Source organism: Bubalus bubalis, chromosome 12 (genome assembly GCF_019923935.1).
Source record: "Bubalus bubalis isolate 160015118507 breed Murrah chromosome 12, NDDB_SH_1, whole genome shotgun sequence".
NCBI lineage: Eukaryota > Metazoa > Chordata > Mammalia > Artiodactyla > Bovidae > Bubalus > Bubalus bubalis.
Genome location: NC_059168.1, coordinates 30,371,870 through 30,398,482, shown reverse-complemented (window position 1 = coordinate 30,398,482; position 26,613 = coordinate 30,371,870). Strand labels below are relative to the sequence as shown.

Genomic DNA, 26,613 nt, shown 5'->3' with positions numbered 1-26,613 from the left:
TTCATATAAACTGGGGAAACATGAAGGTAATTAGGTTTAGCACCATGAAATCGCCATCAAGAAAGGTTACATATTGTCAGCGTCATATGGCTCAATCAAATACACCCAGCCCTGTCCTTCAGGACTCTGCAGCTGCCAAGTCGCTTCAGTCATGTCCGACTCTGTGCGACCCCACAGACGGCAGCCCACCAGGCTCCCCCCGTCCCTGGGATTCTCCAGGCAAGAACACTGCAGTGGGTAGGTAAGGGCAAAAAATGGTCTTGGGAGTGGAGGAGCTGCTGAGAATGGGGAGGGGCTGGGACAGACGCAAGAAAATGCATTGGAAACACTATGCAACTACGCAGAGAAGGCAGGAGAGTCTGGGTGGAGCTGAAACAAAACAGGAAAGAAATGACTGATGGAATCTGAGAAATTCTGTTACAAATATGATCAGCTTATATCACTGAATCTTTTTGTTGTTCCTGTAGAACAAGAGTCAAGCCCTGTTAATTCCAGGAGTGGCTAAAACAGTTCCCAATGATCCAGCCTCTACGAAGGTTTATTTCCTGATGCAATTTTGAAATTTAACTGCAATAGCTAGGTAAAAATTGAATTTCAACACAGGCAGCTTGCTCATACAAAGAGCAGGTGAAGAGTTTCTTAGGTTGGTTTTCATTAGAACTGATTTATCTTCGTATCTTTAATACCCCATAAACATACAACTTACCTGAAATAGATTCTGTACAATTTGATAAAAGTAGTTTTCTAAACTTAAAAAAATCACTTTGAAAGCACATCATTTCTCTAATACTAGTTGCAAAAGTTTGAAAATTGCTTAGAATTCTCCTGTGGACAAAGTTCGTCCAGTTATTGGGAAAAATTGTGAAAGACTTTGTAAAGTGTCTTAACTAGTTCATTTATCCAAATTATCAACAGATTCTATCATCCTTGAGTTATTTCCCAACTCTGTAAGTTTTAGAAAACTGATAATAACATACAAATTAACTGTGTGGGGGTAGAGGAAATTATTACTAATATTGCCCTATGGACCAATCCATTCTGCATCAGTTTGTAAATTCATTTCAGAATTCCTTATTTCCTGTACATGTCTCTGCTCTTTTGAATTTTCCTTAGAACCACTTGTAACAAACATCTTAACAGTAAAACTTGGGCACACACTCATATCATTTCCTCATGAGAATAATGATTATATCCTCTTTCAAAAATAATTCTTTAACATCACAAATTGTACTTTGATGGTGATATTTTCCAGGATGTGTCAAAACACCATGTACACTAACTCCTTAATAGTGAAGCAGTATACATTTGTCTGGGGGCTTCCCAGGTGGCTCAGCAGTAAAGAATTCACCTCCCAATGCAGGAAAGGAGACATGGGTTCAATCGCTAGGTCGGAAAGATCCCCTGAAGAAGGAAGTGGCAACCCACTCCAGTATTCCTGCCTGGAGAATCCCGTGGACAGAGAAGCCTGGCAGGCTACAGTCCACGAGGTGGCAAAGAGTTATACACAACTGAGCATATACACATGTAAGCACGCATTTGTCTGACAGAGTCAATTGTTTAAGGTTATTGAAATGGATTTCATACCTTAAAAAAACAGCCCCAGACCTTGCAAAAGAAGATATAAGTCCATTGCATATCAAGAATCATTTGAAATACATCTTTAATTTTTAAAAAATCAATATGCAATCTACAAAATACTTTGTTACATGATTATTAAGGCTCAATATGTTTTATATTTGTATTGATGACATAAAATCATATTTTGAGTAAGATATAATAATACTTAGTCATTATTAAGGAAGGCCTCCTGACCGAATTTATAAAAGAGAAAGGGCTATATCAAAACACAAACCCAGAATGAAGGGAACTAAAACCCTACAATTACCTAACACAGAAATCAGGTCAAAATGCCAGCCTTTATTTATGTTAAGGAGGGCTTTTTTTTTATTCTTTTTAAATGGATAAACTATTTCTAGTCCCATTAAAAAAAAAGGAAATGTCCTTAAATTCAGCTTTGTACAACTGATCAGGTAACCATCAAGCCATGAATTCATTTACAGAGTTAATACGATCCTTTGACTGGTAAGGCAACTAGACCAGACCAATTAGAGCAGAGCAACCCATCCCAAACTGGCCAACTGCTTGGAAGTCTGCCATTCAGTCACTTTTACAAAAGACCCCTAATGGGTCAAACTCATAAAGCATTGATCTAAATAAATTACCTAAATTAAAATGCTATTAAGGAGTAGTTCCTCCTTCATTCACTTCCTTCCTCCCTTCCTGACCTTAAAAGAAGGAGTTTTTGTCATTGTTGTTTTGAAGATCATCATTTACTTTCTGGAAAAGGAGATTCTACTTTTTAATTTGTAAGTCTAAGTGGACTCTACCTGATTTTTCACTTAGAGCACCAAGATCACATTTGACCTTCTGCCACAGCTCAGGTCAGAAGAACTGTATTAAAAATTCTCTCCACCCAACAGAGAATGTTAATTTAATGCTAAGTAATGAATATTTAAGGACCCTAATAGATGTGCAAATGAACAATTATGCTGCAGAACCCTGCTGTTCCTACCATCACCCTTTGCATTGCCACAAAACCTCAACTTGGGCTTCAGTCAGCTTTTCGTTATTATTTTCAGCACTGAATCTTGAGATGCGTCTGAAGGCTGGAGGGCTGGTGAATAAATGACTCCAGCAGTGAGGTGCCGGCACATGCTGGCAACCTGGAAAGCCTGAGGGGTGATTAATTGGACCCTATGCTGAAATTACTTTGAGGTGTAAATATTCATTAAGTTCATCCGAATTAGACTCTGAGTTCTTTATGGGCAGGATGCCATAAAACAGATCTGAAAGGACCAGCAGTAATTAACTCAGTTACCATCCCTGGGACCATGGAGCAGCACCAAGTTCAGCCTGCCTCCATATTTGCTCTGAGCAGATTGAAGTCAGTCCAGAATGTGCCACACCAGGTGAGTCAGGATGGTAGAATTTTTTTTATATGATGCACACACAGATTTGCTCTCATATATATCTATAGCGAGTCTCAAGCATGTGATATTATGAGCAACACATCAAGTGAAGTTAAAAAGAGCAACACCAATTCATTTTAACAGTCAACTTTTGCATTCTTTGCCTTTACAGTAAAATAATGAAAAGCAGTAAATCTGCTGATTGATACAAACCATCATAAATGTTTGTTTTAATTTGCATTTTGAACAGATTAAAATGAATGTAATATAACATTAAATAAAATGTATGAGGGCCAACAGATAATGTTGTTTGGAAGAATACTGTCATATCAGTTTTGACTCAAAACAAATCTGGTAAATAGAGAAAAATATCTCCTAATCATATTTAAGGATCAACATAAATTGAAGGTGTATTAATATAATGTTTTTTTCCATGTTTTTCCTACTAAAAAAATACCTAGAACATAGATTTCCTAAATGTAAAAGTCTGACTTTTCACTGTAAACACTTAAAGGAAGTTATAAACAGAATTATAACTGCTAATGCCATTGACTTTTCATTAAAAAAACAAACATTTATCTGACTTTGAAAAACAGAAATATCACTTGTTAGAAATGTAGACAAAATAATCTAGTATCTTTCACTTTGCTCATCTTTTAAAGAAAATCACTCTAAATTAAGCAGAATTAGCATAAATAGCATGTTAGCAGGACTAGCATAAAATCATCATGATTCAGACTTCTACTTAAGAGGGGCTTGTGTTAATTACAAATAATACTTAATCAAAATACATTCTTAGAGTCTACACTTTTGAGAAGCAACATTCACGGACTATGAAAATTCATTTTTAACATACATTAATATTTTAACTAGTGTCCATACTAGGATTTCATTCTGAAAGGAATCTCTCCAAGCAAAAGGCAGTATGTTGCAGTGACTTGTACTAAAATATGCATAATAACAGAACGCGTCCTTGCCGCACATATCAGCATACAAATACATTTTGAAAATAATAATACCACGGGGGAAAGAGAGGTACCAAATACAGCTGATGATTACTCACCAATGTGATAACAAGACAGGAAGATAAATAATTCAGAATCAGAGATAGTTCCACATCTCCATTTTAGCCCGTGGTTTCCACATCATTCTACAATAGCCACATTTCAGAGAAGAGCAAGAGGGAAAATTAAGTACTTTGGTTTATGTCTCCTTCAACTGCCTTCTCCTCTAGCACAGGTGCTAACTTAATAAGAAGAGATGGGGCTGGAGGATAATAAACATGGCATCAATCCAGAGTGGAAAACAATCAGCCCCCGAGTAATCAAAAATCAAAAATGCTTTGGACAGTGGCTGTGAGGTCACACACTGGAGAAGAGTACCTTTGAGTTATACTAGGAAATAAAAACATCACAAAAATTCAAGACACATTTTAGATCAAACCCCTGGGGCACAAACATATCCAAAGCATAAAAGATAGTTGGTTCGCTTGCAGGTCTAAACTCCCCTAAACACGGCCAGTGGGTCTGTCATTCCCGCTGAACAGCAGTAGAGGACTTGGTGTGGCTTCTGTCAATTATGTATTTGCAAAGTGGGTCATCATCACTGACTCCTGCTACTCCTACTGAGTTACGCAGTCACCAGCTTTATCCGGGTCTTCTCCATCGATTTTAATCCACTTCTTTTCTATTTCAACCTGTTGCGCAAAAGCAAAACAGGAGGAAGCATTAATGAACGCAACACGGCGTAACACTTGAGTTCTGTTTTGTAAACCAGCAAGCACTGTAGCCACCTCATCCTCTGCACACAAACACAGCCCCTCCACCCTGCCATGCCCGTTCCCAAGTGAGGCGCACTGCTCTCCTTCTGGACAACAAGTCTCCTAAATCCTTCCCTCTAGGGCCAAATCTTGAAGAGGACAAAGTTTCTTCTCAGTCAAACACAGGTGTACACAGAATACACATACTGATAAGACATTTACAAATCTAGCTAGACATGTGATCAATTATATCCCCCAAGTACCACATATCCAGCTTCGGGCCTCCCTGAGATTCAGAGTACACCCAAAATCATCCCTCTAACTAAAACAAACTAGTTTACAATAGTAATCCATCTGGGCCAAACCATCCACCTGTCCCTCACCTCTGTCATCTCACCCTTTCAAACGTTATCTCCTCACAGAGTCCCTCCGGGACCACTCTAGATGAGGAAGCCCTCCATCCCTCTCTATCCTGTGACCTTCTTTTATTCTCTTCTGAGTTTGTCAATACTTCAAATTATGGTACTTTCTTACTGATTACTTTTTGTCCTGTCACTAGAAGGTAGGCTTTACGAGGACAGGGACTTCACCTTTGTGTCTCAGCATCTACAGCAGCAGATGGCACTTTGAAACTGCTCAATAAATACTTGTTAAATGGAAGATAACATTTTGAAACCGACTGCCATCAAAGCTAAAGAGACTTTGGTACATAACTCTGAGTGGTCCTCTACAAACTATGTGAAATTGGCGCATCCCAGGAACGGCAGATGGTATGAAGTCTCCATGCGCACTTGAGCCACATTTCAGTCACACGTAACACTTAGATGCCTAGTGTTACAGGTCAGCTTCCCCAAGCAGCAGATGCTGAGATGGAGACTGGGGTGCAGAAGTTTACTGTGGAGAGCTCCTGGGGTCAACACCTGACTGACACAGAAAGGGGAGGGGAGAGAAAGGGAGAAGGAGGGGAGGGAGGCGAGGGGAGGGAAAGGGGCAGAACAGGAAGGGAGAGAGGCTGGCCTACAAAGCAGTCACAGTAAAGGTTTTAGCCAATCCCCAGAGAGGGATGAAGCTAGGATGGCCCTGCAGGGTTATTGCAACTTGAGGCAGAAGGGCGTTTAGACCCCTGATCCACCAGTCATTGGACACAGGCTGCCCCAGGAAGGGGATGTGACCTGGAGAGTGGCATATTGCATCATCCAGGGCAATTCCCAGCTGCTGAATCAGTCCTTTGGTTTTGAAGGGACGCACAGAATAGCACCCACTCATCATTGGTTTTACCAATACAGAAAACATTACTGGACCGGAACATACAGGCTTCTGAACAGACAGTCCAAAATAAAGACAATTTCAGACTTAGGTTACTATATTATAGAACCGCTAGTTGGTGCTAATGATATATAATCACACCATTTCAAGATGCTATGGGAAATGTGTGACAGAAGTTATTTCTGTAACTACTAACTTTGAAGCTGAGAAGGAAAAGCAAGCTTAGGAACAAGTGCAAGTGTACCTCACTCTCTAATTCAACCGGCTCAAGAACGCAGATGAGCTGATGGTGAACATTTAAAATTGTGGTGACGCAGTAACTCAGCATTTCCCCAAACAGCGCACCACAGAATACAGTTACACAAGATACTGACTGGCGTTTCAAGGGAGACAAGATTCCATAATTGGCAAGGAGGGAGAGACTGAGCTAAGTTTAGTAAGTTTCTTTACTGCAGGACTTCCTTGTTCAACATTAAGTGGATAGCATTCCCCAACTTATTTTTTTCTTAGATCATTATATGGGACATATGTCCCATAGAACACATCTTGGGAAATGTTATTCTGATAAAACCTTTATTACAAATATGCTTCTGAAATGTGAACTTATTTTTAATGCCCTGTTTTTCACTGAGATCTGAGTTAAGTACATGGCACTGTCCTCAGGTTCCTAATGTTCTCTAGAACTGAGGGGAAGAACTAGGCTCACCGGTGACCATCAAGTTTCCACAACTGGGCTCTTTTCTAGGTCTAATACATACATACACAGGAAGTTACTTAAGAGGGCAAACAAGAATCTAAAGCCAAATCAGGTCACAGCTTCAAAAGTCCCATCCTAACCCCAAGGGCTTTGGGATGTACCTGGATGTTGTAGCAAGCCCGATGATGAATGTGTTTTTGAGGCTGGACATCACTCTCCACCCCCAGAGACCTGACCTCTGTCCCTGAAGCAGTGGTATCAAGGATCCCAAACTGAACAGTAGCAAATGGATACCAGTCGGAGGGAATTTCTTGGTCTGATCCAAGTTCTAGTTTGTAAGACAAACAATGGGGATGATCAGGACCTTGAAGAAAAAAAAAATCAAAAGGTCAGTCAAAGCATTTCAATGGGCAGTGCACATTTCTCATGAGTGTAAAAGGCATGCATCTCTCTCTTTAATAAACATTTCCATTAGCACTCTGGCTGTGAATTCCATTGAATTACATATCTTCAAAATTCACAATCTTGCACTAATTGGGGAGGGGGCAATCTAACTGCATTTTTTAAAGTACTAGCTTTAAAGTAAGTACAATTTATCATTATATAGTTACATATGTTAACTCCCAAAATATTTTCAAGTAGAAGTAGGCTGTTTCTTTTTTCAAAAAGAAAGTTAAATATTTCATTTAATTATTCAAATAAAACAATGACCAACAACAGTGACAAAAAATTCAGAGTTATATCAAGTTCATACGTACAAAAAAATATCTTCATGACCCAGATATTCACGATGGTGTGATCACTCACCTAGAGACAGACATCCTGGAATGTGAAGTCAAGTGGGCCTTAGGAAGCATCACTATGAACAAAGCTAGTGGAGGTGATGGAATTCCAGTTGAACTATTCCAAATCCTGAAAGATGATGCTGTGAAAGTGCTGCAGTCAATATGCCAGCAAATTTGGAAAACTCAGCAGTGGCCACAGGACTGGAAAAGGTCCGTTTCCATTTCAATCCCAAAGAAAGGCAATGCCAAAGAATGCTCAAACTACCACACAATTGCACTCATCTCACACGCTAGTAAAGTAATGCTCAAAATTCTCCAAGTCAGGATTCAGCAATACATGAACCGTGAACTTCCAGATGTTCAAGCTGGTTTTAAAAAAACCAGAGATCAAATTGCAAACATCTGCTGGATCATCAAAAAAGCAAGAGAGTTCCAGAAAAACATCTATTTCTGCTTTACTGACTACATTAAAGCCTTTGACTGTGTGGATCACAATAAACTGTGGAAAATTCTGAAAGAGATGGGAATACCAGACCACCTGACCTGCCTCTTGAGAAACCTATATGCAGGTCAGGAAGCAACAGCTAGAACTGGACATGGAACAACAGACTGGTTCCAAATAGGAAAAGGAGTACGTCAAGGCTGTATATTGTCACCCTGCTTATTTAACTTACATGCAGAGTACATCAAGAGAAACGCTGGGCTGGAAGAAGCACAAGCTGGAATCAAGATTGCCGGGAGAAATATCAATAACCTCAGATATGCAGATGACATGACCCTTATGGCAGAAAGTGAAGAAGAACTAAAGAGCCTCTTGATGAAAGTGAAAGAGGAGAGTGAAAATGTTGGCTTAAAGCTCAACATTCAGAAAACTAAGATCATGGCATCTGGTCCCATCACTTCATAGCAAATAGATGGGGAAACAGTGGAAACAGTGGCTGACTTTATTCTGGGGGGCTCCAAAATCACTGCAGATGGTGACTGCAGCCATGAAATTAAAAGACGCTTGCTCCTTGGAAGGAAAGTTATGACCAACCTAGATAGCATATTGAAAAGCAGAGACATTACTTTGCCAACAAAGGTCCGTCTAGTCAAGGCTATGGTTTTTCCAGTAGTCATGTATGGATTTGAGAGTTGGACTGTAAAGAAAGCTGAGCACCAAAGAATTGATACTTTTGAACTGTGGTGTTGGAGAAGACTCTTGAGAGTCCCTTAGACTGCAAGGAGATCCAACCAGTCCATCCTAAAGGAGATCAGTCCTGGGTGTTCATTGGAAGGACTGATGTTGAAGCTGAAACTCCAACTTTGGCTACCTGATGCAAAGAGCTGACTCATTTGAAAAGACCCTGATGCTGGGAAAGATTGAGGGCTGGAGAAGGGGATGACAGAGGATGAGATGGTTGGATGGCATCACTGACTCAATGGACATGAATTTGGGTGGACTCTGAGAGTTGGTGATGGACAGGGAGGCCTGGCGTGCTGCGATTCATGGGGTCACAGAGTCGGACACGACTAAGCGACTGAACTGAACATATGTGAGTGCCTTCTATTGAGTGATTCTAATTCAGAATAATAGAATAACATAAGCATGCTAAGTTTTTTAAATTAAAAGATGAGTAATATTTAAATTAAGCATCATTGTTGGGCTACAATGCACATAAGATGTATTTAAAAAGAAAAGTTTCTGTTAAGTAGACTAAGATCTTATGATAATTCTTAATTTTTTTCATTTTCTTACTGTTCTATTTATTGATAATGCAAAGGAAAATTTCAGAGTAAATTAGGTCACTTTATAAAGAATTATGGTTTTTTTAAAGTCCAACTTAGTGAATTTTTTCTTGCATTTCAGAAAAGATTCTAAGCCAAGGATTCTTTTTTTTAGTGGGACATTAATTTTGAGTACATTAATTCCCACTTACCCTCCTCAAAGCTTTGACTGGAACAAATGTACAGCGTGGAGATGGGCATACTGACTTTCAATGTTTCCACGATTTTTTTCTTCACTTAGTTCGCTTTGCCATGTATTGAGCATCTACTCTATACCAAACCAGACTCTCTGCCAGACCTTGGGATATCAGATATACACAAAAACTTTTAAGAGGGGTTATATACTGTGTGTTTATGTATGTGTGTTACAGCGAAGTTAAAAATATTTTCAATGTAATCACTGCAGTAACTCTACGAATGTTCCATGATTCTGTTCCACCAGTCCACAGTGCCTGCATATTCCATGTAGCTGCGTGTGCTAAGTCGCTCTAGTCATGTCCGACTCTGTGTGACCCTATGGATAGCAGCCCACCAGGCTCCTCTGTCCATGAGGTTCTCCAGGCAAGCATACTAGAGTGCATTCCCACTTCCTCCTCCAGGGGATCTTCCCAACCCAGGGACCGAACCCTCATATCTTACGTCTCCTGCATTGGCATATTCCATCTACATATTCCTTGTAGCCACCTTTACTTATGCAAGAGATAACAATAATTTCAAAAGCCAGATTAAATTACCATACCACTGACATGACACAAGAAAGAACATTTCTATCAAAAGATAGCTTTAGGCACAAAAACAAGAATTTAAAGGATTTCACTTAATTCTTAAAAGATAAATTGCCTTTCATGCCTTACAACCTGCTTCTTATGGAGAGACTAATAGAATTGTAAGGCTATAAAAGCCCTTGAGAAGTCACCCATCAACAGATGCTGATTAGCGTCTCCACCACTCACTCGTAGGGCAAGACAACAGCGGCCCCAGAATTGCTTTACACTACCCAGATCACTGTAGTCAAGTGATAACTTTATTAAAACACACACACACACCCCCAGGGGAGATTCCACAATCCATTAGCTTTTCTAGCCTTCTGTCTACAGGATACAGTAAGTTTATTTAAACTTAATTCAGGCACTCTTGAGTCCTTTATGGCATGGTGGTTAAGCACATAAGCACTCGACTCAGGATGCCCAGGATCAGATCCCAGCTCTGCTACTTGAAAGATGTGTGAGACCCTTCACAAGTTATTTGATCGCTGCGAGCCTCAGTTTCCCCATCTGAAAATGGATGTGATGATGGTAACAGTATGAACCATATGGGATTGCTGTGAGGACTAAAGAAGCCAGCTGGCACACACAGCTGTAGAGCCGTAGTACACCATGCGCTTAGCCACTCAGTCATGTCCAACTCTTTGAGACCCCACGGACTTTAGCCTGCCAGGCTCCTCTGTCCACAGGGATTCTCCAGGCAAGTATACTGGAGTGGGCTGCCATGCCCTCCTCCAGAGGATCTTCCCAACCCAGGGATCGAAACCAGGTCTCTGCACTGCAGGCGGATTCTTTACCCTCTTGAGAGTTGTACTGATAGAAGTGCAAAGTGTTCTTTGATTATAAATTCAATAATATCATTTAATGACTGTAATTCTGCTAATGAAAGGACTGTGAATTCTACACTTTTAGAGCTGAAAATAATACTAAAGATTATCTAATTTGATACATTTTAAAGAAAAATTCTTTTGGAATTTTGCAATGAAAATAACCCAACTTTAAGACCTAGTAGTCCAAAAATAGGTTTAGGAAAAAAACCTTTCTATCCACTTTTCTAAAAAAAAAAAAAGAAGAAGAAGGTTTAAAGATAAAGAACATTTTTCTGACATATCTTTTCTTGGCTTTTAAAACTCTAAATACTCTACAATGTTTAGTAACTCACACTCCCTTTGAACTTTGATATCCATAAAGAAAAGTATCATGTCTATCCTTAGCGCAAGTCTGGCACATTTGGAGCTGAAAGGCTATTAGTGGAATTTACAAGAGAATAACTAATAGAGGAAAATCATGTTCTTTATCTCAGTACTGACCACCAGGGGGCACTCTCAGGCTTTGGTAATCAGTCTCACCGCTTTCTAAGGACTATGCATACAAATCACAAAATCTGTTCAGGTCTAGTAGATATCCAGTCCTTCTTGAACCAAAATATTTTACATCTGAAACGGAAATGGTGAGAGTTGGAGGGAATGAATGGTAGGAGGGTGACACCAGTGGAGGAGGAGAGAAAAACCAATGTACTGAAGAGACAGCAAAGAAAAAAGTAATAGCAGGATATATTTTAAAATTGGTAAAACCAGGAGAGTGGAGATAGACGTATGTTAAGTGACCCTCCGTCATTCTCACCTCTCTCTCTAATCCTATGCTGCCATATGCACCCTCTATGGCTAACAAGGTTTTCCTGTTTTCATTCTCTCCCCCTCCTTCCTCCGTTTTCCTCTCTCTCCCTCCCCCCTTTATCCACCGCCTTCTCCTCCTCCTCTTCATCTTTCCCACCCCCAGAAAAATCTGTGCTCAAGAAAAGTCCTCTGTTGTCATTCACACCTTAGCCTGAATGAACTATCTGGGGCCAACCTTTGTTTAAAATGAAAGGCTCACTCACTGTTACAGGCATATTAAGCACTGGCATGATGGCAGAAAAGACATTTAAGGAGCCAACATCCCACCTCCCCTAAAATCACGAGTGATTTCACCAACAGGAAAGGTCAATACTGATTTCACAAATCCCCAAGAAAGGGGCATTTTTTAAAAAATTTGTTTTTAATGAGTACAAGTACTTCATATAGACTTTTTAGTTTCAATTTTTCTAAATTTTTTTTCCCTAACAGTGTAGGTTTTTCAGAAGCTAGCTTGAAAGGGTAACGTTTTAAAGAACTTCTTTTAAAATCCTCTCTTCTCTAAATACCCAAGTGATTTTTAAAATCGTATAGAAACATCAAGATGCATTCTAAGTCCTTGCTCCTCTGCATGAGGCCCATGGCCAGCGGCCCTGGCATCGCTGGAGCATGTGTGGGAGACACAGTATGGGGAGCCCCACCTGCCGAATCAGAGTCCACATTCTAACAAGGCGATTCATGTGCACGCCAACACTTGAGAAGCACTGCCTCAGGATAAAGACTTCCTCTCTACTCTAGCCTTACTCTTTCTATGCTTCTCAAGAAAAAAGTGGCAGGAAGCCTCTTAATCTTTGCATTACCACCCCTACCACCCCTGTGGTGGAGAAGCCTCCGTGACAAGTCCACGTGACCCCAGAAGTGTCCAGACCCAGCCTGGCTCAGAGCCCCCCTTCCCCCAGACTCCACTGGTCACAGCTTCACTGCCTTCTCAGTGGGCCTCCTCTTGGTGCACAGGCCTGATCTGAATGAAGCAGCTTTGATCCCAAGGGATTTATTTGGTCAGTGAGTTCTCACTATGTAGTTGGCTGGAATGCTTGTAAAACATCTTTCTGCATGAGCCTCGTGCTAGGACAGTCCTCTACAAGAATTCCCAAAGGCCAGGACCAAGTCCAGAGAGCCTCTCTGGGAATGCATCCTTCTAATTGTCCTCAGTGAGCACAACTGCTGGTAAATGCAGATGGGAGGGTAGTAAGGGAGCTCTAGAAGACACAGGATGCAGAGAGCAGGGAGGACTGATGCCTAGGAGGCCAGGACAGTTCTCCCAGGAGAGCTACCAGGCCAGCAGCGTGGAAGAGCCTCTCACAAGCACCAATACCTGGGCTTCAGGCCTGGAGTCTGCTTGGTGGGGATGAGGCCTATATGTGCTATTTTAAATATTATAACTCTAATGATTCTAAGGACTCTAACATGCAGCCAGGGCTGGAAACAGATTTTAAAAGGAGTGAGGAGAGGCTATCTTAGCTAATGGCACCACTGCCCATCTTTTCGTAAAAGCCATAGGCCCTGAACTCCTCCCAGCCCCTCCCTTCCCCCCGAGCCCATAGACTGCCCGTCACTGTCTCGGGGTCACCCTTCACCTTTGTCTCAGTTCTCCCACTGCCCCCTCTTGTCCTATTCAGTCCCTCTCCCTTCTACCAGCCTCCCGTTACTTTAATCTACTTCTGAATCTCTCCTCCACAATGTACGCCTGACTTTCTAAAACAAGGTAGAATTCCGTCACAAATGTGCCTGAAAACATTCCAGAGGCCCTGTTGACAATCCCCACACCCCACAGCGTGGCTCACAACACTCTTCGCATCCTGGTTTCCTCTCCAACTCTCCCCTCAGTCCTGAAACTCAGGTAAGATCCCCCCATCGACGCACCTGTGTTTCTGCTGTTTCTGTCTTGATGGAATCCCACTGATTCTCACAGGCCAAGCTGAAGCATCCCCTCTCCAGCAGAGCCTTCCCTACCCGTCCCCCCGTAGCTGATCACCCCTTCCTCTGGGGTCCCCATCAGGTATGTAGGTACATGCCTGCAATAGAAGAAAGTACAGTGCCATCGTGCCTTTGGATAGCTGCTTCCGCGTCTGCCTCACCCATCAGACATCTGTTTCCGGAAAGCAGGGAACATGTTTCTATCTGTGTCCCCCGAGCACCCAGCACAGAGCCTGAACCTACAGGAAATTTCGTGGGTGTTGGTGCAACAGATGCGTGAATGAGAGAGCCATCCCATTAAATTCTTGTTGAATGGATTGATTACCTATACCATTAATTCTGAGAAAATGCAGTATTCTGAACAGGATCATTTTTACAAGAAGCTTTATATATGTTGTTCCCCTTTTAAAATCAGAAAAGGATGATTTGCATGGGTTCTCAGTTTGAAAAAGAAGTGTGGCTGCCCCGGCGGGTCTAGGCTGCACCAAGACAGAGCAGCTGGAGTGGGCTCCCTGCACACCTTGCCTGCCCTGAGCCCAGCCAGACAAGCCAGCAGGCTGAACCCTCAGTGCTCCTCTCTCAGAGGCATAATCATTCTTCACATCTGTGCAAAAGTTACACTTGACCTTCTGTTCCAGGTCCAGTGACCATCTCTAGGACTAAAGGAGAACAACAGGAGTCGGGTTATCACCCAGACCTCAGGGGACATCTCTGGGGACCGAGGAGATTACAGCCAGCGTTCCAGCCTGCCTCCCCATCTTTCCCTTTGTGTTTAGCAAAATAAAAGTCACAAATAACTTTGAGAGCAGATCCCTTGGAACCACATACTCAAAACCTGACAATTTGTTTCCTTGGGAGGAAGATAATCTGAGAATAGTTTTAACTTGTTCCTCATTATCAAGAAGGCAGGAAACAGTCCCTAAATGGATTCTATCATGGAAGACAATCCCATCACGTTAGAGTTGCCCAGAAGGTGCCCTTAGAGGCCACACCTGTGAGCATACTACCCCATCACTGCCTCTCCCCGCCTGCCTGGGCTCTCCTGGCTATTCCTTGGAACTAGGAGGTAACTACAAACTACTGCGAGTCCAGAGAACAATGTGGAGGGGAGTTGGGCATAAAAGGAGAAAAGCAAGTTCTGTCAGAAAGGGCTACTGAGCAGGGGCTTACCTTCAGCACAGGGGCCTGGGACTTGTCAGCCACAAGCTCTGTCTCTCACCTGCCAGGCCCTGTCCGTAATTCAAGCTGCAATTAGTTGAGAGATGCTACACATTAGGTTCACCTGGGCCCCTATCCAAGACATTCTGATTTAACTGGCATACAGTAGAGCCTGAATGGGCTTCTCTTGTGACTCAGTGGTAAAGAATCCTCCTGCCAATGCAGGAGACACGGGTTTGATTCCTGGGTGGGAAAGATTCCCTGGAGGAGGAAATGGCAACCCATTCCAGTATGCTTGCCTGGGAAATCACATGGACAGAGGAGCCTGGCAGGCTAAAGCCCATGGGGTTGCAAAGAGTCACACATGACTGAGCATAGCACAGCAGGCTATTCTAACAGATAGCCCATTTTGAAAAACATTGCTGGAGGTCTACCCCAAATAAAAATGCTTCCTCTGAAGTCTACAGTGTGAAGGTCCTACGATGAAATTAAATTTCCCTGAAGGACTAGTCCAGCTGAGAGCTAGTTCAAAGTAGGAAACAATCTTACTTCTCTTGAGCCCCAGCACCTGATGTGGCACTTGGAATACAAAAAGTGCTCAATAAAGGTTGGCTTAAATGATGAATGCATCAACTCAAATGCTCCAAACCTGCCCCCAACTTCATTCCAAAGCCCAGTGTTCTGCTAGAAATAACTGAACTAAAACAGGGAGCAGCCCTAATTTCAAATTTTGCTTTTTTGCTTTATGATGCTACACCCACACTAACTTACTGTGCCTGCGTGCTAAGTCGCTTCAGTCATATCCGACTCCATGCGACCCTATGGACTGTAGCCGGCCATGTTCCTCTGTTCAAGACATTCTCCAGGCAAGAATACTGGAGTGAGTTGCCATGCCCTCCTCCAGGGGATCTTCCCAACCCAGAGATCAAACCCAGATCTCTTATGTCTCCTGCATTAGCAGGTGGGTTCTTTACCACTAGTGCCACCTGGGAAGCCCCCACTAACTCACTGCTGCTGCTGCTGCTGCTGCTGCTAAGTAGCTTTAGTCGTGTCCAACTCTGCGCGACCCCATAGACAGCAGCCCACCAGACTCCCCTGTCCCTGGGATTCTCCAGGCAAGAACACTGGAGTGGGTTGCCATTTCCTTCTCCAATCACCAACTCACTACTTTAAAATAAATGCAATTCTAGAACTGTCTGTTCAAATTTCTAAACTTCTAGATTCACTGTTTTCTTTGCAAAATAAAAAAAGTAACTGTTTCAATGCTTAATTAAAATTAAAACAACTTGTCAAGATGGTCAAATCGGTCAATTCAGCAAAAGAAATTAACTTGGGTAAAGATAAAAGGCAGTCTTATTTCAAAGTAAAAGTGAAACTGTAAGTCGCTAAGTCGTGTTGACTCTTTGTGACCCCATGGACTGACTATACAGTCCATAGAATTCTCCAAGCCAGAATACTAGAGTGGGAGCCTTTCCTTCTCCAAGGGATCTTCCCAACCCAGGGATCGAACCCAGGTCTCCCACATTGCAGGTGGATTCTTTACCATCTAAGCCACAAGGGAAGCCAAAAAATACTGGAGTGGGTTAGCCTATCCCTTCTCCAGTGGATCTTCCCGACCCAGGAATCAAACCGGGGTCTCCTGCTTTGCAGGCGGATTCTTTACCAACTGAGCTATCACTTGAAACAAGGAGGAAGTCTTGGTACTGGCTGAGAATATAAAAGGTTCAGGTATATTCAAGGATGACAGATCTTAAAAGGTTAACTAGGAATCTAAGCTATATGAACAATAATTTTAATATCTGAGGTTGATGTGAAGAGGTCCAGCTAGAAATTTTCCCTCAGTATCACTATCCATAATAAAATCCTAGCTTCAGATGGTAGTCCTTACGCTATTTAAAAAAAAAAAAATTCAGTTAAACTTATCTGGTAGAAATAGGTATAAAGGGACAAAATAAGTCAGTTGTTTGACTAAATGTTCCATCTCCCACCCACTGATGTAATAACCATGGCCTTAGCTAACTGACATTATCATCTGCCCCAGTCTGGTTTCAACCCAAGGAGAAGGGTGAAAACATTTAAGAGATTTCATATGAAAATCAGCTTAGTGTGTTGAATATTTACTTGAATTTTTATCAGGAAGCCGGTCTATCTTCCATACCACAGCCCGGTAGGCACTCTCATATTTTGCAGACCCCACCGTGACCTGTATGACAGGTTCAGATTCAAGTTCGTGTAAACTCCCCAGACACGCCCGGCGGTTCATTTTGGCTTTCAGGGACTTCTGCCTCTGGAGGTTCATGGTCCAGAGGGCCTTGATCCACTGAGACGGGACAGGAAAGTGTATCATTATGTTGTCACAGGACCTCAAGGAACCGGCATGGGATGGTCTCTGGACCAATGGGGCCATGTTGACAAAGGCCTGAAGCTCCACATACGCCCCCTGGACAACCACTACCGACTTCAGGGAAAAGGGAAGATCTTCCCCGCTGTGCGAAGTTTTGAAACGCATCAGCTCAAACCTGCAGGCATCCAGAGGTACAAACTTAATGATTCTTGATTGCTCAAATTCTTGTGCTTTCACACACTTATGAAAATGATAGTCAAGAATATCAATCCCCTTCTTTTCTGGATCTTTCTCAAAATAGCGTTCATTTCGCTTCTGTAGCTCATGGTCATTCAAGGTTAAAAAGCATTCAGTGTTGCCATTCACAAAGCAGAGGCAAGAGATTTGAGTTATCACAGCGCTTTCAACCAATTTTCCTTCTTCTTTAGTGATTTTACCCCAAAAATTGTCCACAATTTCCAGGAAAATTTCTTGCTCCTCATAGTTCTTCTTTGGTTTTGAAACAGCTGGCAGCCTTATCAGCTCCTCCTCCACAGTGGTCAGAAAGTCGAGGAAGTCATGGTACTCTGTGGACCCCAACTTCAGCATTTGTTCTATGTCTGGTTCATGAACTACTTCTGTCTTAGAATGGTATTTCCTTTTTTCTGTGTAAGACACATGTTCAATCTTCACAGTATGGATTTTTCCTGCCATACTAAAGTTCTCAACTTTGGGTTCAGAAAGCCTGCAGTATGGATCAAGCTGTAACTCTTTAAATGGTTTTTCTAGCCCCTTCTCATAATACATTTGTAAAATTCCTCCAGGTAAGACTTTTAGAAAAATTGGCCCCCACTGACGGGAAGACATCATGTTCTTCTTCTCTGGAATTCTCATCATGAAAGCCCATCCAGCTTTTGGCTGACTCCTGAAGAGCATGTGGGGGACAAAGGAAGAGGCAGGGTCTTCAGCATACAGACACTGCATAGACAAATTTCCAAATGAGTCTTGGTTCTCAGCTGATTGGAGATATTCAAGTTTCTCACAGATGTAGTTGAGTGAACACTGATTTAAGCCTTTTTGATCCACAGGCACCTCTTTGTCTCTTGATGGGAAGATCTTTCTGCTTCCTGGAGGGTCGAAGGTGAGCTGGGAAGCACTGCCTTCATCTTTCCAAAACGGACTTGAAAAGGCACACTCCTCCCGAAAATACTGAAATTGGGGAGTATCACTTTGGAACCCTTCAGCCTGGTGAGGGCTCATTTCATCTGCAAGACCCACTTTGGAGGCTGGATGTATACATGAGTGGTCGCTGGGTAAGGAAGCTTGGGAGAAACAGGTTGGCTTAGTAGCCAATGAGGAAGAACCTGTTGCTGTTGTAAGTGGACTGTTTGAAGATGATTCTGGAATAGGATAAAGCACATGAGTCCCTGCTTTGGGGATGCCAGGAAAACCTGGGAAGTCTTTGGTAGGTGTAGAAAGAGGAGAGTTACTTGGAGGTCCTGGACTGAAGTAAAAGTCTATGATGGGAGAGGAGAGAGGGGTGCTGCTGGTAGAGGAAGATCCACTAGGAAATTCCTTAGGGCCAGAAAGGTTCAGTTTAAGTCCATTTGGCCGACAAATGCCTTGATTCTCCAGAGGGAAATTCTTTGACTTTTGAGAAGACTGAAAAGTAGGGTCATCATCAAATGTGACCCAGTTGCCTGGATTCGTGGAACACATCTTTGGGATCAGACTGTGGTCTTGCCAATGAATCAGATATGTTGTCTCTGTTAAAGGAGAAAAAGAAAATAATATAAAATGAGGGGGAAAAAATTCAAGTTACTAGAGGTCTTCATTCTGAGAAATACTTGGATTTTAAAATATCCAGATTTATAGATTAACTGAGTTTAAAGAAATGCTTGAAACAGTACAGTTTGATGGCTGAATGGATTAAAAAAAAAAAAGATCTAAATGTATATGGTTTATAAGAGACCCACTTTAGATTTAAAAAATACACAGGCTGAAAGTGAAAAGATGGGAAAAGATATTCTATGGAAACAGAAACCAAAAGAGAGGAGGGGTGGCCATACTAATAGGGCTAAATAGACTTTTGGTCAAAACCTGTCACAAAAGCCAAAAAAGGGCATTATATAATGAAAAAAAGGTCAGCTCACCAGGAAGATATTACAAGTACATATAAACCCAACAACAATGCACCCAAATATATGAAGCAAACATTAAAAAACTGAAGGGAGAAAAAGACAGCAACACAATAATAGTAACAGATTTCAATACTTCCATTTCAATAATGGATAGAACAACCAGATAGAAGATCAATAAAGACATGCTGCTGCTGCTGCTAAGTCGCTTCAGTAAAGACATAGAGGACTTGAACAACACTGTAGACCAAATGAACTGGACAGATATATACAAAATATTCTACATAATAGCATCAGAATACACATTCTTCTCAGGCACACACATAACATTCTTCAGGAGAGATCAGTTAGTTTACAAAAAAAGCCTCAACAAATTTAAAAAGATTGAAACTATATCAATTATCTTTTCCAATCACAACAGAATGAAACTGGAGAAAAAAAAAAACTGGAAAATTCACAAGCAAGCAGAAATTAAGCGATACGCTTTGAACAATCAAGGAGTCAAAGAGGAAACTGAAAAGGAAATTAGAAAATAAGATAAGACAAACAAAAATGAAAATACAACATACCAAAACTTATGGGATGCAGCAAAAGCAGTACCAAGAGGGGAGTTTACAATGATAAACACTTACATTAAAAAAGAGAAGTGAAAGTACTAGCTGCTCAGTTTTGTCTGACTCTTTGTGACCCCATGAACTGTACTCCGCCAGGCTCCTCTGTTCATGGAATTCTCCAGGCAAGAATACTGGAGTGGGTAGCCATTCCCTTCTCCAGGGACTAAAAAGAAGAAAAATCTCAAATAAATAACATATTATATCTCAAGAAACTGGACGAGAAAACAAACTAAGCCCAAAGTTAGCAGAAGAAAGGAAAGCATAAATGTTAGAGCAGAAATAAATGAAACAGGGAACAAAAAATTTTTAAAAATCAATGAACCAAGTGCTGATATTTTTGAAAAGATCAACGTTGACAAACTTTTAACTAGACTGAGAAAAAAAGAGAAAATAATCAAATCAGAAATCAAAGAGGAAAAAGAATAAATATATATATAACTGAATTACTTTGCTGTACATCTGAAACTAACACAACAATGTTAATCAACTATACTCCAAAAATAATTTTTTTTAAATAGTTAATCAATCCAAGAGGAGACATCACAGAAATAAAAACTTATTATAAGGGACTGTGTGTGTGTGCTCAGTCGTGTCCCACTCTGCAATCCCATGGACTGTAGCCCACCAGGCTCCCCTGTCCACGTAATTTTCCAGGCAAGAACACTAGAGTGGGTTGCCACTTCCTACTCCAGGAGATCTCATGGACCCAGGGACTGAATCTGGGTCTCTTGCATCTCCTGCACTGGTAGGCAGTCTTTACCACTGTGCTACCTGGGAAGTCCCTATAAGGGACTACTACTATGAGCAATTCAGTTCAGTTCAGTTCAGTTCAGTTGCTCAGTCGTGTCCAACTCTTTGAGACCCCATGAATCGCAGCACGCCAGGCCTCCCTGTTTATCACCAACTACCGGAGTTCACTCAAACTCACGTCCATTGAGTCGGTGACGCCATCCAGCCATATCATGCCAACAAATTGGATAACCTAGAAGAAATGGGTAAATTCCTAGAAACATTCATCTACTAAGACTGAATCATAAAGAAATAGAAAATATGAACAGCCTATAATTAGTATGGAATTGAAACAGTAGTCAAAACCTCCCCCCAAAAGTAAAGCTCAGACACACATGGCTTCTCTTAAGAATTCTACCATTTAAAGAATTAGCAGCAACCCTTCTCAAACTCTTCCAAAAACTGAAGATGAGGGAAGACTTCCAAAATCACTTTATGAGGCCAGCATTATTCTTATACCAAAGCCAAAGATACTACAAGAAAACTAGAAGCCAAAAAAATCCTCAACAAAATACTAGCAAATCAAATTAAATAGCAGGTTAAAAGGATCATACACCATTATCAAGTGGGATTTATCCCTGGGATGCAAGAATAGTTCAATAAATGAAAATCAATCAATATGATATACCACATTAACAGAACAAAGAATGAATATCATATGATCATCTCAGTAGATGCAGAAAAAACATTTTACAAAACTCAATATCTTTTCATAATAAGAAATCACATAATAAACTAGGAGTTGAAGGAAATTACCTCAACACAATAAAGGCCACAAATGAAAAGCCCACAACTAATATATTCAATGGGAAAAAACTAAAAGTTTTTCCTCTAATGTTAGAAACAAAGCAAGAATGTCCACTCTTACCACTTCTATTCAACACAGTACTAGAACTCCTAACCAGAGCAATCAGGCAAGAAAAAGAAATAAAAGGCATCCAAATCAGAAAGCAAAGAGATACACTGTGTCTGTTTGTAGATGTTATGATCTTACATGTAGAAAACTCTAAAGATTACATTCACACACATACACACACAAACTTAGAATAAATGAATTCAGCAAAGTTGCAGGATACAAAAGCAACATACAAAATCAGCTGCATTTCCATACACAAACAATTAACAACCCAAAAATAAAACTGATAAAAATAATTTCATTTACAACAGCATAAAAAAACTTTAGGAATAAACTTAACCAAAGAGGCAAAAGACTTGTACACTGAAATCCACAGAGCATTATTGCAGAAAGAAACTAGAGACTCAAATAAATAGAAAGACACCCTATATTCACAGATTAGAAGATTTAATTAATATTGTTAAGATGTCCATACCACCCAAGTGACCTACGGATTTAATGCAAAATCCCAATGACCTTTTTTGCAGAAATTAAAAAAAAAAAAAGCAATCATAAAGTTTTTATGGAATCTCAAAGGCCTTTGAATAGCCAAAACAATCTTGAGAAAGAAAAAAAAAGTTGAAGGCTCCACACCTCCTGACATCAAAACATACATAAAACTTTGGTAATCAAAGCAATATGGTACTGGTATAAAAACCAACAGACCAACAGAACAGAATATAAAGCTCCCAAGTAAACTGATACATATATGGTCAAATGATCCTCTTTAAGGGTGCCAAGATAATACAATGGGAAAGGAATTGTCTCTTCAACAAATTGTGTGGGGAAAACTGGATATCCATAGGAAAGGAACTGATCCTTGTCCAAGCAAAAATAAAGCTCCTTGTTGGACCCTTATCCTACACCATATAGGAAATCAACTAAAAATGAATTAAAGACCTAAACACAAGTCCCTGAAGCTATAAAACTCCTGGAAGAGAATATAGGGAAAAAGCCTCATGACATTGGTCTCGGTAATGATTTCTTGCATATGACACCAAAAAGAAAATAAAAGTGAAAACAGACAAGTGAGACCACATCAAACTAAAAAGCTTCTGTACAACAAAACAAATAATCAACACAGCGAAAAGGTTAATATATGGAATGGGAGAAAATATTTGCAATCTTACATGTGATGAGGAGTTTAATATCCAAAACATGTAAGGAACTCCTCCAACTTGATAGCAAAAAACAAACTAGTAATCCAATTTAAAAATGGGCAACATACTTCAATAGATACTTCTTCAAACAAGATATATAAATGGACAACAGGTATATAAAAGGTACCCAACATCACTAAACAGCCAGGGAGAGGCAAATCAAAGCCACAATAAGATCACCTTACACTTGTTAGGATGGCCATTACCAAAACAAAGAAAAATAACAGATGACAAAAACCCACACACTAAACACACAAAAAACAACAAATGTTGGCAAGGATGTGGAGAAGTTAGAACCCCTGTGCATTTCTGGTGGATTGTAAAATGCAAAACAGAAGTTCTCAAAATTAAAAAACAAAACAAAACTACCATATGATCCAGCAATCTTACTTCTGTGTATTTATTCAAAAGAATTGAAAATGGGCCCTCAGGTTCATGCACACCCACATTCATTACAGCATATTCACAATAGAGGTGATAACAACCTAAATGTCCATCATCTGATGAATGGATTTTAAAGTGTGGTATACACTTACAGTGGAATATTATTCAGCCTTAAGAAGAAGGAAATTCAGACACATGCTATGACATGGATGAGCCTTAAGGATATAGTGTTGAGTGAAATAGGCCAATCACAAAAATACAAACATTGTATGATTCCACTTATGTGAGGCATCTCAGTTAGTAATAGGAAGAAGAATGGTGGCTACCAGGGGCACCAGGGAGAGGAAAAAGGGGTGTTTCTGCTCAATGGGTACAGAATTTTAGTCATTCAAGATGAACACGTTCTAGAGATCTGTTGTACAACACGTGCAATAGTTAACAATACTGCACTGTACACTTAGATTTCTGATAAAAGATTTTAAGTGTTAATTTGTTAAGTTTTTAACTATGATTTTAAAAACTGCAACATCTTTGAATTCAAAAAGTCTTTATCTGAATGACTACTATGTAGTTAGACCTTGTCAGTGCTGTAGAAAATACAGGAGAATATAAACACCCAATTTATAATGAACTATAACCCACTGACAGCTCCAAAGGTTTATAGTTTACAGCACTTACAACTTCACAGTCTCATTTATCAAAATAACCTTGGGAGGTATACATCATTATTCCCATTTCATAGTTGAGATTATTTGGATTTAGACTCATTGCCTGAAGTCACCCAACTGGTAAGAGACAGAACTAGGATTTTTTTTTTTTAATAATAGACTTATTGACATATAATTCACATACATAAAATGACAATTCACTGATGTTTCATTCAGCGATATCCAGAGTTGTGCAACTATCTAATTCCAGAGCATTCTTATCAATTTAAAAATAAACTATGAGCAATCACTCCCCATTCTCTTCCTCCCCCAGGCCCTGGCAATTTACTTTCTTTTCCTATGAATTTGCCCAGTCTGGACATTTTGTCTAAATAGAATCTACAGCATGCGGCCTTTTGTGTCTGGCTTCTTTCACTCTGCATAATGTTTTCATTCAAAGTTCATCCATGTCATGGCATGTATCAGAACTTCATTCCTTTTTGTAGCTGAGTAATAGTTAATCATGAGAATATCCCACATTTTGTTTATCCACTTCTCGGTTGAGGGACATTGGTTTGCTTCTATTTTTTGGCTATTATAAATAATCCTGCTATGAACATTTGTGTAGAAGCTTTAGTGTGATCATTTCTCTCGGGTATATACCTAAACTTGGAAAGAATCAGAATTTGAACACGGGTCACCTCATCCTGATCTAGTACAGCAAAAATTATTCAAAGTATTCTAATAGTATCGGAGGAGAGAGGCATATAGGCCCCAGTGGAACTAGGGGCTGAGTACCCAAATGCTGGTCACTGCTCTACCACTCACAAACTGTGTGTTAAGCCACTCCAGACATTCAGTGATTAGAGAAGAATAATCTATGAGGTCATTTCCAACTCTACAATAATTCTATGGTGGTTGACATCCAACTAAATTTTTTTTAAGCAGAAGGTGTGTTACCAGTGGGATTTTTAACCAAACTTCCAAACTGACAGAAAATAAAACTCCACAAGATCTACTGATATGAAAAATATCAAAATCTGTTGGAGCAAAGCCCATGAGAAAGGCACATTTTTCTCCTTGTGCAGTCTGCTTCCTCATCTCTCCTTGTGGATAATGAAGGCTCAACCAATGCAATCATTCAAGCTTGGAAAAGAGCCAACACAAAGAGAGGAAGGGCCAGGGGCTCCTCTGGGGACAGGCCCGCTCAGTGTTGTCATTTGCTAAATCTACACATTCTCGAGGGCACAGAAACACCCGGAGCAGCAGCAGCCAGGCCAGCTGGCTCTCTCTGGAGAGCATTCACTGTCACTGGCCTTGGGCTAAAGTTGCCATAAAGCACTTTCCCTCCGAAGCCCAAACAGCGGTGTTTCCATGGGATGCAGCCAGGAGGCTCAGACGGAGGAAATCGGCAACAATATCTCTTGATCCATCCCATCCAATGTTCTTCAGAAGGAATCCAGCCAAAATAATTCTTCATATAGGGTGAGAGATTGGGTAAATATTTGCTTTAGTTGGGTTTATTAGAAATAAATAAAAAGAGAACACCAAGGGAAAAAAATAGCTCAGCTTCAGACTGAACTCTATTTCTAACCTACACCAAACATTTTACTTCATCCATTTTCCACTGGGAGCTTCCACAAATTGAAAATGATACTGGTTTCATCAGAGTTTTTGCTTATTATGGCAGGGGTCGGGGGGGGGGGGGGGTGGAGTAACTTCCATAAGCTAAATAAAGAAATCAGTCTCATTACTTTTTAAGTGACCCTTGAATTTCTTAAAAGCACACCTTGCCAAAAAATCTACCTTGAAGGCAAAATCTATGCAAAGTGCTCTCTTAGCCCTATGTAGGACTATTCCACAAGGAGGAACACAGCAAATATAATGTAAGTTTAATTCAACCAAACAGAATTGTGCCCAACAGGAACCCAACCTTTCTTCCCTGTTGAAAAGACAGCACTCAGATGGGCTCTGAGGTTCTGGCTCCCTGTGGTCCAGGACAGGTTTGCTTCCCACCTGCTCCTCTTTCTCCTCTTCTGTATCCCTCCACACCCTTCCTTATCAGTCCTTTCTACCTTTTGCCCTTTTCCTCTCTATATGACCTCATCTTTCTATTTTAGTCACAAAGTTCTAGTTCTCCACCCCAGGCAGTTTTGCTGAAGTCAACAACTAGCCTGAATTCCATCCAGCACTTACCTTCTCTCCTGACCCATCCCCACTCCCAGCAGGGAAAGGGGGCCACATCTTGTCCACAGCGCTGTCCAAGGCCCAGGGAGGGATGAGAAAGCTCAGAGTCGAGAGATCTAGAATGTATCTTCTTTTAATCATCTGCAACTTCTCCCCATCCAATGCCTTGGATAAAAGGCATTGGAATCCAAAAGTATTCAAGCAATAACACCTATTTAACCTCAGTATTTTTCTTCCTGACTTGCAAATGGAATAGGATCTAAATCTATGTCTCCCAGAGGGTCCAAGTTCTACCACTCCAGAGCCCTTTTAAGGGCAACATCTCAGCATCTCAGTGAAGGAGAGGGAAGCCTGGTATGCTGCAGTCCGTGGGGTTGCAAAGAGTCGGACATGACTGAGCAACTGAACAACAAAAAGTAACTGCTTTACAAAGTTGTGTTAGTTCTGCTGTACAACGAAGTGTACAGCTACACGTAAATATGTGAATCAGCTATACATATATTCCCTCCCTCCTGAATCCCCCTCCTATCCCGCCCCTCTACCCTCTAGGTCATCACAGAGCACCAAGCTGAGCTCCCTGTGCTATAGCTTCCCACTAGCTATCTATTTCACACATGGTAGTGTATATATGTCAACCCTACTCTCCCCATTCATCCCACTCTCCCCTTCCCACCATGCCCACATATCTACTCTGAGTCTCTATTCCTGTCCTTCTAGTAGA

General features: G+C 40.9%; 2 protein-coding genes across 2 annotated transcripts in view; both read right to left on the bottom strand.

The window, feature by feature from the left end:
- Positions 1 to 1,643: 1,643 nt before the first annotated feature.
- On the bottom strand, positions 1,644 to 18,797 carry STON1 (stonin 1). Its single transcript, XM_025260998.3, has 3 exons — positions 16,877 to 18,797; positions 6,853 to 7,055; positions 1,644 to 4,665 (listed from the first exon to the last, which is right to left on the bottom strand). Exons 1-3 carry the CDS (start codon positions 18,795 to 18,797, stop codon positions 4,591 to 4,593), a joined length of 2,199 nt encoding a protein of 732 aa, XP_025116783.2. The 3' UTR covers positions 1,644 to 4,590.
- Positions 18,715 to 26,613, bottom strand: part of PPP1R21 (protein phosphatase 1 regulatory subunit 21) — a 123,045-nt gene continuing 115,146 nt past the window's right edge. Inside the window, exon 22 of the mRNA XM_044925891.2 lies at positions 18,715 to 18,844. Within this exon, the coding sequence (XP_044781826.2) occupies positions 18,830 to 18,844 (15 nt within the window). The 3' untranslated portion in view covers positions 18,715 to 18,829. The remainder of the gene's footprint in view (positions 18,845 to 26,613) is intronic.

What these genes read in the sequence shown, in the direction of transcription:
- STON1 (XM_025260998.3), bottom strand. Translation starts at nt 18,797, where the DNA reads ATGTGTTCCACGAATCCAGGCAACTGGGTCACATTTGATGATGACCCT. An exon ending in GCTTCCTGATAAAAATTCAA is followed by an intron (nt 7,056 to 16,876) that starts GTAAATATTCAA and finishes TTTTTCTTCAAG; the next exon opens with GTCCTGATCATCCCCATTGT. An exon ending in GGGCTTGCTACAACATCCAG is followed by an intron (nt 4,666 to 6,852) that starts GTACATCCCAAA and finishes TTTGCGCAACAG; the next exon opens with GTTGAAATAGAAAAGAAGTG.